The following is an 11,782-nucleotide window of genomic DNA, read 5'->3' as shown; positions in this document are numbered from 1 at the left end:
AGATAGTGTCTGAAAGTGTTGTTGAATGTCAATTTTAAACATTGTTGTTTTACAATTCTAATGTAATGATACTCTACAATATCCTCAGCACACAACACTTGGCTCATGCTCTTAAACTCAGTGTTGTTAAAACCGTACCGGTTATCAAACCGGTCAGGGTACTGGTATAGTGGTACAGTGGTTCAACCAGTGGTTCAGTAATTAAACCGCATGCCGGTTAAACCGGACATACCTACTTATATTTTTATATATATATAAACCTATAACAAAAAAAATTCAAATAGGTAGATACTCAAATTTATGATCTATATTTATATTCTACTCAAAATTCATATAAATAAACAACTTTAAGTCTTTAACAAATTCAAAGTCTAAATTAAAAAACATATATCAATCCAAAAATATTACTTAACAACCGTAAAATATAAATAAATGACATAAGTTCACAACTCATTCTATAAAACAAATAAATTTGGAGTTTTAACATTTAACACCAACGAGTCAAAATTGTCTTATATGAATATTGTACTTTTCTACCAAATCATATCTTCAGACAGTACTCCAAGATTACACAAATGTCACTAACATTACACACGAATGTTAGGAACCAAAATGTGTAATCTAAGTATCCATTGGAAGCATGTGCCTTGAAGTGTTGAAGAGGGGTTGGAAAGATGGGTCACCTTGTAGTGGGTTTTTAAGTTTGTTTTTTTAAAAAAAAAATATGTGTATAAACGAGTCGGTTTAGTAAAATATCGGCCGGTTCACCGGTTTTGACTGGTTTTGATACTTGGCTGGTTCAACACCTGTACTGTATCGGTTAGGAGCCCAGTTCACCAGTTTTCCGGTTGAACCAGCCGGTACGGTACGGTTTTTATAACTATGCTTAAACTAGGAAAGATTTTATTAATTAATTGTTGATTTTGCTTCTTTCACTGCTGTGCTATTTCTATTACATCAATGCCTATTGATTTTTTTCTGTTTAGGAAACTACTTTATTATTCTTTAAAAATCAGGAGGTTGGATTCCATTGAACGTATTTCCACCGTGACTGGAAAAATAATATGCCTGACTATTTAGAACTTATTATTACTTTTTTATTTAGTTTGGTTCACTATTGGAATGGAAGGGAATTAATATTCAGGACTTGGGATTTTTGCAGACATTGCCACATTTTTTAATGGCACTAGGCCATTACATGTATAATGGCAGCTTCATGGCCTGGCTTTTTATCTAATAGATGTAGTGCTATTTCTAAACAAGCATGTAAATGTTTGTGAATATTTCATTTTCAAGTCTGCTTGAATTTGACTACCAATAAAAATTTAATTAACATTTGCATATTATGCTACTTGTATTCTTTGATGTTTTGAGCAGGCATTGCTAAGTGATGAAAGGGTTTTCATTTTGATGAAGGGTTAGTTGGTTAGAGTGATGGGATGGATGGAAGGTGATGTTACTATTTTTTATTATATCTTTTACTATATTTCAATATTCAATTGTAGTATAATATATTATAGTATATAGGGTTATGTCTTACCCACATGAATTGAAATAGAAAAATATGTCGTTCTTTAGTTTAAATCAATAAGAATGAAATTTCAACCATTGTTTTGATGTTTGCTAACTAAAAAGAATGCAAAACAAACTAAACTAACACGGAGAAGAATATGGATTGAATTAGAATTCACTTTTTTAACAATTCAATATGTAAGCTATGTTTATGTATGATTTTATTACATCATTTCTTTATTCTCTTTACGATCCTCAGAAAAAAAGGATAATGTAACTCATCTTATACTATTAATTCCTTGACTAATTAATAAAATAAGTTGTATCAAGCTTAGATGTTGGTTTAACAAATGATCTAAGTCTATCTCTAGAACTTAGATTCATTCGGTGATAAATCCATTAGTCAATTTAAAAGATTAGTTTCCACATAATAAATCAAATTCAATATAATGTTTTACATGATCAATCTAAATTATACATTAAACTTGCATAAAGAAATCAAAAGAGATACATATAGTTACAGAAGTACATCAAATTCCAATAAAAGAGAATTAGTTATCTATAAGCATGGATGCATTAGGCTCCAAATGAAAACTCAGGAACAAGCTTTCTAATCTCACGTTTGTTACTCTTATTCTCTCTCAATTGTAAGTGAAAAATGTGTATCAAGATGAGTACTAAATGTGTATCAAGATGAGTGCTAAATGTGTACCATGTCCACTTGATAACTATTTTTATTGGGATCCTCTCCGGCCCTATGGTGACTACTGTATTTAATTTATCACTGTCACATTTTAAGCCTAATAAATATTAATGAAGATTATTCAATGATGTTGGAGATGGGTCATTCTTGCGCTTAAGGCCAATTGATAAAAGATTAACCAAACAATCTTGTGTTTAATCTACGAATCTCATATAAGATTCACCCATCTAACGGCCACTCATCGGGTGCATTAGTGGATCCAACGGAACGTTTGTGCTTTCCTTTTTTCAGACTTAATTTTTTTGTACTACTAAATATATTTTCTCAATTTTTGGGTAAGTAATTAATCTTTTTTAGGGGTATATGACTGTCCCTTTCCAAAAGTGTCGCTCACAAGACTCAAAGTTTTGACCTTTTGGTCATTCTGTGATATAGTAGGACTCTACACTACTAGACCAAAGACCTTGTCGATTTTCAAGCTTAATTTGACATTTATAATATAGCACCATTTTAAACTATCACAAATCCATTTTGAATTCGACTTTCTGATGCGGCCCAATGCAATCAGATGCAATTACATTGTAGTTCGATGCGGTTGCATCATTATAATTCTATATCCCCTGTAATTATAATGTGATACTATTGCAATCTCCGTAACCATAATATTGTGATTCATCACGTTATACAGTTTGCAATTTGAATCAGAAATATTATCAAGCACAAAAATTCTACTTAGCCTCAATAAGTCACGCTTACTAAATTCACAAGCACTAGTCCAGCTCAGTAAAATGTTTACAACCCGAAGCCGAAGAACTTATAAAAAGGTACAATATCATGGAGGTACAAACAAGACTTTTAAGAGGAGGATGTGTAGGTGTCAAACAAAGTTGTGTGAAAAGGGTCACTCAAATGGGTAGCCCAATTGTCAAGAGGGCCTTTGCCAGTAGCAGCAGCTTGAACTGCAAGGCCAAGGAAAGCAAGCATGGCAAGACGTGCATGCTTGATTTCAGCCAATTGCAAATTAACCTTCTTATCAGGATTAGCAGCTAAGCCAAGAGGGTCAAAGAATCTGCCACCTGGGTAAAGTCTCTTCTCTGGGTCAAGCTCAGCATTCCTCTGGAACTCAATGTACCCAATCGCTACAGCTTCAATCAAAATCAATGAGGTAATTGAGAATGGAAGTGGTTGCCCAAGGTAGGATGACCCGTCAACTAGCTCTACCTGAAACAACAACTCCATATAAGTAGTTAACAACAAGGCCTTATACTGTATTATTCAAATAAAGCATACACCATTTCTTTCTTTCTTTTTTCTTCATTATTACATTTTTGTGTAGAATAAGAAACTTAAACTTCAGTACAGCAGTGGTAGAAAAAAAATGATTTATAAAAAAGTGTTAATTTTGGGAAAAAATGAGTTTGGATACTATTTTTATTTGAGAAAACTATCAAATGGAAAATACTAAAGATGAGACTTTTATTTCTATCGATTACATATTTATATTTTTATTAGTCGATTATAATTGATTTGTAAAAAAACCACGAATAAGGAATTAGATTTTCAATATTATTAATTGGTTAAATTATAAGAAAAATTGACGACTTGATTACCTAAGAAACAACTAGCACTTTGCTTGTTAAGAAACAATCTAGCACTTTGCTTGTTAAGAAACTAGGATGTTTACCTTGCTAATCATAAATAATTACTTCATTATTAAGTTTTAATTAAGTTCTAACTACGTAAAAAAATTATAATTATGTCCTTAAGCATATTTTAGTCGGGCGACTCTTCTTTTTTTTTTTTCATCTTATCTAACCGTCAATTGTTAATGAAAAGTAAACTCAATATTCTATCAATTTTTAAGAAACCAACTTGTTTGAAGAGTTATTTATCTAGTTAATAAATCTCTCACATGGTTGAAGGGCGAATTTTTTTTATATACAATCATTTCAATTAATTTTTAAAAAAATTAATTATAATTAAATATTACCAATAAATGATATAATAATAGTATATATAATTCATATATTTTAAAAACTTTTTTTCAATTGTGAATATTTCTGTAAGGTAGAGAACAATAATTCAAATTGTGGACCACATTACGTACTACAATATTGTAGTTGCGGTAACTACCACAATAACATCACACCACACTTGTTGTGATGTGACACTAAATCACAGTTATGTGGCCCATCATACCACAATTATGACACATCAAGCTACACCGCAACCACATTTAGCAGACATCAAACAACATTAATTTCAAAAATATTTTTTACTTACAAAATAATTCACACCACAATCATAATAATTATAGCCGATAGCTTAACCACAATTTAAAATATATAGAGAATATTTATAGATATGAGCACAATTAATGTCAAATGACTCAAAAGTCATGCATGCATGCAATAAAAAACTAAGTAACACAGTCGAGAAAAAAGAAGAACAACACCGCAACAGAAAAGAACCGCACCTTTCCGGCGTCCAGCCATGTAACTCCGGTAAGCCACTCAACGCTGAGTGCACCCAACGTTGCCAACATGGCCCACCTTCCATGGATAAGCTCGCACTCCCTAAACCTTTGAAGCCCAAAAACTTCAGTGTACGGCTGAAACGGCGTCGGTTTCACATCAGCCAGCTCCGTCCGTGTTCCAATAATGTCCCCAGCCACGTTCTTCGCCAGGTTCTGGTCCAGCGAGTCAAGCTCGAACTGCAGGTACTCCGCTGGTTTTGCAAACCCAAACGGGTCGAAACCGTAATCTCCGACCAGGGTCCCGTCTAGCCACTCTGGTGCCTTCTCTCCAGGGAACCATAACGGTCGATCCGCACCCTGGTTCGATGTTCTCTTTGGTGGGGTGGGTTTCTTTTTTCCGAATCCGAATCTGGCCTGTACCCGTCCCGAATTGGATTGAACTTCGCGGAGGCGTGTGCCGATGAATGATGAAGTGGCAGCAGCGGTTGCGGTTAAAGCCATTGCTTTAATAATGTAGAGTAAGATGAAGGAGATGGAAGGAGTTTGGTAAGTTGGGGAGAAGAAAGGAGAAATATAGTACTTATATTTGATGGAGACAAGTGATATTGAATAATCTGTGAAAGAGTGTTTGTGGCGGTTGGATTTGGGAGGGTATCGATCTGACGGTGAAATCGTAGCTGGGGCTTATCCTTATGCTTATCTAGTGGGGTTGACGTGGGCCTGGCGATTGACCAATTGTGGTTCCTGAAGGTGATTGTTCTGTGAGATCTTGAGGATGGGGTTCACCCTTCACTCGTTGGATCCTCGAGACCTCCTCGAATAGAAGATTAAATTACTCTCAAGCTTCTTGAATTATTTTAGGATTTTGAGATAGATCACTAATTTAGTAAAATTTGTAGTCGTGCTCATAATTCTTAAAAATAATATTTTAACAACTCAATATATATTTATTATTTGTGTAAAATTATATATAAATTAAGTATATATTAAGGAGTTACTTGTATTACTTTTTCAAATAATGAATAATGACTAAACATAATAAATGATGTAGTAGTAATAGTATATCAAACTCATTTTTTCTCAACAAGATGTTGATTTAGTGGTGTAAGACATACTGGATCTCCAAGGTTGAGTGTTCGATTCTTGGAGCGACACTTATTGAGAAGGATAGTCACAAACCTTGAAAGGGATTAGTTCATTACTCAAAAAAAGGTAAAGAATAATGTTAGTAGTACCCAAACAAAAACTCATTTTTTCTCATTTTAATTTGTTGTCTAAATTTTGAATTTATTTGTTCTTTAAAGTCTTTACAAATATTGTCCAAATTATCTTAACTCAATTAAAAAGTTGTTTTTTCTTAATTCAAAATATGAGGTCCAAATATTGTTACATAATTCAAAAAATATTATTCATAGCAACAATATGAGGTACAACTTCCACAAAATCAGCTGAATACATAATAATAATAATAATAATAATAATAATAATAATAATAATAATAATAAATTCCAAAAAATGAAAGCACCATATATATGTTGTGCCAAAACCATAAAACAAAATATTTATATTAGTTTGTCTAAATAAATATCATTTAATTAAGATATTATCATTATTTTTACTATTATCATTTAGAGTAAATTACATTGGTATCCTCTGAGTTTATTGAAATTATACAGACCACATATCCTTTGTTAAATCTACACAAATCACTCTAATTATATACATGCATTATATTGATTATCCCTAGAGGAGAGATAAGTATAATTTCTTAAACAAAAAATTGTGATGAATATAATTAAGTGAAACAAAATATGAAATATTGTGAAGACAAATTCAAATAATATAAAAATCAATGTCTATTCATTATTTAGGTTAGGTAAAATATACTATAAAAGTTATTTAAACAACTCCTTAGAATTATTGATACAATTTGTAATGAACCAAACATAATGAATAGACATTGACTCTTGTACTATTTGAACTTGTCTTCACAATATATTATATTTTGTTTGACTTAATTACTTTCATCACCATTTTTGTTGAGAAATTACATTTATAATGAGTGTAATGTATGTATATAACTAGAGATGATTTAGTAGGTTTAAAAAGATGATTGATGTTTTGTATAATTTCACTAAAATTCAAATGGTGAGAGTATAATTTACTCTTATTATTATTACAAGTGTCTTGATAGACATGATCAATTGTAAAAAATTTAAAAAAATAAATTTTGTATGGATGTAAATATTGGTCATTTAATAGTAAATTATACTAATATCTCCTAAGTTTTAGTGATAATATATAAATTACCTTCTCTTTTTTGTACCTAAGCCAACAACCTTTATTTATACTAGCGTGTTGACATCCATTATCGTGTCTGTCAACCCGCTTTTCTATCATTTATAATGTATAGTTTGTATGTCATAAATATCAAACATAATATTTTGTGTTAAATATTTGTAATCTGTAGTTGAACTTATTTGATTGGTGTAATGTTCAACATTAAAGACTGATAGTCATAATGTAGGAATAAAAATAATTAACCAAATAATATGAGCATATATTAGGTGGAGATGAACATTAGATTATATATAATTTTTTTTGTAAAAATTAGAAAATAGTGAGGGCAAAATAGGGAGAACCACAAATTACACCATGATAGGTGGTTATTTTGGGTTTTCCCTTTATAAGTAGTATAGATACATACATGATGCAATATACTAACTACCTCTGCATGAGAAATAAAGATAATTTTTTAAATAAAAAGATGTGATGAGTATAATTAAGTTCAACAAAATATATATGGTATATTTTGAAAACTAGTCCAAATAGTATAAAAATCAACGTCTCTTCATTATTTTTGGTTCGTTATAAAATGCATCAATAATTCTAATTAGATATTGTGTAAATCACTCTTATAATATATTGTAACAAATAGAGATGACAAAACAGACTGTCCGACCTGTTTTGCCTATGCTCGCAAAATTTGAGCGGGCACAGGCATGTGCGCATTGTCTTAACGAACAAAAATTGCATGTCCTGCCCGTCTTAAAACAGACATGTGGGAAGCCCGTAGACATTTATAAATAAATAAAAAATTAAAAAAAATCATACAATACAATAAAAAAGAATTAAATAAGGTACTTGAAGATAAAAATTTTTAAAAAACTATTATTTTTATGAAATTGAACAAATGTTATCACATTATAATTTTTTTGAGGCATTAAATCACATCATATCATAAATTATTTGCATTTTCATATTTGTTTCTCATAGAACATGTCTGTGGGCTGCCCGTATTGCCACTAGAAATGTCTGTGGGTATTGTAGGCAAACAGACAGGGCAAAACATGCAAATGGACAAAATTTTTATGTCTTGCCCGCAAAAAATTGCGGGCTAAGTGGGCTGACACGTGGGCTTTGCCTGTTTTGCTATCTATAATACCAAACCAATAATTCTTATTGGTGCTCACCCGCTCAGGGTGGTCCAAACCCGCCGAAAGTACCATAAATGCTTATGACACGTCTTAAACGCCTCTGACACCTCATTAATGCCTCTTGCACCCCATTAATGCCTTTGATATCCTATTAATATCTCTGACTCCATCATTAATGCATCACACACCGTAAGTACTAACTGACATTCCACCTGCTATACCACCTGCACCCCAACCTGCCCCCGACAATTTGGCAAACGACAACCTGCAAGTAGAATAGAGACAACCCAGAATATCTCGTTGTACCCACTAGGCTCTGACCAATGATCGGATGTCATGTCAACAATCTCAGACTCTATAAATAAGGATCCCACACATATGGAGTATAATTAATTCTCATTCACTCATTTATTGCTACACTTGTTACTTCAACTTCTCTCTTATTTACTCTTTTTATATCTTTAGAATAATCCACTACCTTATCGTCGAATACCTCCTAACGGTTCTACTACACCAAATCTTATATTTTGTGGTAGTTTTTGTGGGGAGGTTATTGAAACCTCCACAAATAAACCAAACAGGTGACTAACTAAATAGATAGTAGAAGTTTTTATTTAAATCCTAAATCCTTCATTCTTCTTCCAATTCGTTTTCACGCAACTTCTCTTCCAAGCAGTTCCTCTTCCAAGCAGTTCCTCTTCCATGCAACAACAAAAGTTTCTCTTCTATGCAGGTTTATGTATTCCAATTATTTTCCATTCTTTCCGATTAATCTATGTCTTTGTTTATATGCGATTTCCATTCTTTCCGATTTCTTACATCACTTCTTTTACTTACCAACTATGAACAAATTGATGTTTGTTAGACACAAACTATGAACATAAGAAGGAAGCGGTTGATTCTTGAAAAGGGTATCAACAATAGCAACGAGAAGAGGGGTGAGGGATCTGAAGACGATAATGTGTCGACGTTAGCGTGATCGAGGAGATTGGTGTTGGTGAATATGGCGAGGTTGAAAATGAGGGCGGCGGGGAAGAATTTCTTGGCGGTGGAGAGAGTGAAAGGGTCGTGGTGGAGAAATCCTCATTTGGCTAAGAGGAAGACGAAGAGGGCTGAAGAGAGGTAGTGTAATGCGGTTTAGAGACCAGGGTGGTTGAATTGGGTGATTGCGTATTTGTTAATAACGGAATGAAAAACTCACCAACCCTCTCACTCCCATTCCAATCTAACTGATTTCACTCTCTAAATTTAACGAACTCATCTCTTTACTCAATCGCACCGGCCATGCTCGTTTATGCCGTGCTCCCATCCACCAAACCTCAACCTCTCTCCCTCCACCACCACCAGTACAACTTGATACTCCAAGGCAGGTCGTGCCTCATCACGCGCCGGTGCTATTCGCTCTGACGCAGTCTCACAGTTTGACTCTTGATTTCACAAAGCCTAATAACGTTTTGAGTTCAAACACTAAATCCATCGAGCTTGAGTAATGGGTGTCCTGAACTCAGCATTTACATGCTTAGAGTTTAATTAACATAATAGGCATTGTTATTATTATATGGTGTTTATGTTTGTGATGGTGCTTTAGTTTTTAGTTTATGTTATTTTGATAAAAATATGTATGACATTGATGTGTAAAGAAGGGTGTTGGCTATGTTTGGAGTTTGGATTTTTGGGAAGTTGGGTTAGGGGTATGTGGGGGTTATGAAAGTGGATGTACTAGTAAAAGTGATGGGTAAAGTTTATTGGATTCCAATGTTGAGCTAGAAGTTGTACTTGTATGATTTCTTTCATTTTGAAATGTTGAAGATAAATGAAATTGCAGAAAAAGGTAGTTTGAATTTTGTAGTTGTACTTTAAATGATAAATATGTGCAATTGGTTACAAAAATGCCAGTTTTGTTATATATGGTCTTGCAGATAAGGTTGTTGATCTGAATTCTTGTCCAGCTTTCCATTATATTTTTTTTTTTGTTTTCGCAGTTTTCATGTATTAAGTTTACAGTTAATGGTGTCATAAAATTTATTCTTTTCCATTGTTAACTTTTTATAATACAAAACTCTAAACTTCTATTCATAGCTTTTCTTTGGTTCAGAAGTTATTCTTTTGCATGGTTATTCTCTGTTTTCTTTTCTACTGTTAATTCCTTTTTGATGTTTTAATGTGCATTAATATAAATTATAAACTGGAAGAGGTTATTGCAGGTGCCATGGACCAGCTTATTCTGCAGAGTCATCCATTTGTCTGGATTGATCTTTTCCAGATTATTCTAACGCATGCATTAAGCAATGGTAACCAGTTACTTACAGCTATTTCATATGAAAATAAATATGTATCTGAAGAATACTTATAAAATGATTTCATTACTGGTGTAATTGCTAGAAGCTCTTTATATTAAAATGTGAAATTAACCTAAGAGGATAAATGGTCTGGCAGAGCCTATGAGCATTGATTGTGCTAGCTTTTAAGCACAATTTGCAATCTCATGCTCATGAGAAGGCCTTGAGTAACAGTTCTTTGTTTACTGCCCTCCATCTCTACATACTTATATACATCCTAGGGGCATACCATGTCTGATTCCTGGGTTTTTGAGTAACAGATCTTGACACTTTTATCCTTACAAGCATCAACTCTCATCTTGAGAGGATATTTGTCCTTGGGTTTCCCACCAATTCTAGCTAGTGATACAAGTTTTCCTCAAACTATCCCAATCTTACGCCGATTGATTTAAGTCTAAGTAAATATAGTGTGTACTAAAAAGGATTTTATTTCCCTTGTTGCACGTTTTGTGAGCAAAAGTTTGCATTGTTAACAATGTTATAACTTGTGAGAACTAGAATGTTTACTAATACTGATTTGGATTTAATGAGATGTAACTTGTGAGAAATAGAATATAATACCATATTTAATTATTAATGTTTTTTATTGTTACAACTAAATGTTTTGATTTTATTATTTCAGACAAATGATGATGCAAGTATGGTTGATACACCTTTGAGTGCAAAAGGATCATCTAGAGCTAGTAACATTTAGGATTTTTGTTATGTATTTTGTTTCTCAAGTGTCATATGAGACTTTTATGGTGTATCTAAATTTATAGTGAATGATGGATTATAACTCCTTCAACTATGTTACGCTACCTTGGTTATTTGTAATGAAATATTATTATTGTTAAAAACATTTGTATTATATATTGTATATTTAAATAATAATTATAAATTAATGAGATAAAAGTGTGAAAATTACGAAATTAAATTGAGGTTAAAATTTTCTAGCAGGTCTCTATATGGATTTCAAATTGTGAAGATTGAAAATCTCTATAATTAACCTTCTCAAAAAGACGTTTAAAGCCTCCATAGTAAACATTACAAAAAGCTTCCTCAAATAGTGGAGGTTAAAAAACCTCCACAAATAAACCACTGCAATTGTATAGATGCCAGAGGTTTTCTAAAATCTCCACAAAATGCTTCTAGTGATCATAATTGTGGAGGTTTTTGAAACATCCGCTAATTATATTGTGGAGGTTAAAACCTCCGCTAATAGCATAAAAAACCTCCACTAAATACAAAAATTGTTGTAGTGGTCCAGATGACAATCAGATCAAGCTACCTGATCTCTTGCATTCTACCGGACATCTACCACCGACCATTCTTC

The 11,782-nt window shown here is 32.6% G+C and overlaps 1 protein-coding gene and 1 long non-coding RNA gene across 2 annotated transcripts; one reads left to right on the top strand and one right to left on the bottom strand.

Annotated features, from left to right (window-relative positions):
* Positions 2,887–5,254, bottom strand: LOC109349680 (chlorophyll a-b binding protein CP29.2, chloroplastic-like). Its single transcript, XM_019590589.1, has 2 exons — positions 4,692–5,254; positions 2,887–3,436 (listed from the first exon to the last, which is right to left on the bottom strand). Exons 1-2 carry the CDS (start codon positions 5,190–5,192, stop codon positions 3,071–3,073), a joined length of 867 nt encoding a protein of 288 aa, XP_019446134.1. The 5' UTR covers positions 5,193–5,254; the 3' UTR covers positions 2,887–3,070.
* On the top strand, positions 8,762–11,262 carry LOC109342339. Its single transcript, XR_002107051.1, has 3 exons — positions 8,762–8,861; positions 10,333–10,419; positions 11,090–11,262. It is a non-coding gene; the product is annotated as an uncharacterized LOC109342339 (long non-coding RNA).

Source organism: Lupinus angustifolius, chromosome LG01 (assembly GCF_001865875.1).
Source record: "Lupinus angustifolius cultivar Tanjil chromosome LG01, LupAngTanjil_v1.0, whole genome shotgun sequence".
Lineage (NCBI taxonomy): Eukaryota > Viridiplantae > Streptophyta > Magnoliopsida > Fabales > Fabaceae > Lupinus > Lupinus angustifolius.
This window is presented reverse-complemented; position numbering and strand designations above follow the sequence as displayed.

Coding starts and splice junctions, on each gene's coding strand:
- LOC109349680 (XM_019590589.1), bottom strand. CDS start 5,192: ATGGCTTTAACCGCAACCGCTGCTGCCACTTCATCATTCATCGGCACA. Junction 3,437..4,691: donor CATGGCTGGACGCCGGAAAG/GTGCGGTTCTTT, acceptor TTGTTGTTTCAG/GTAGAGCTAGTTGACGGGTC.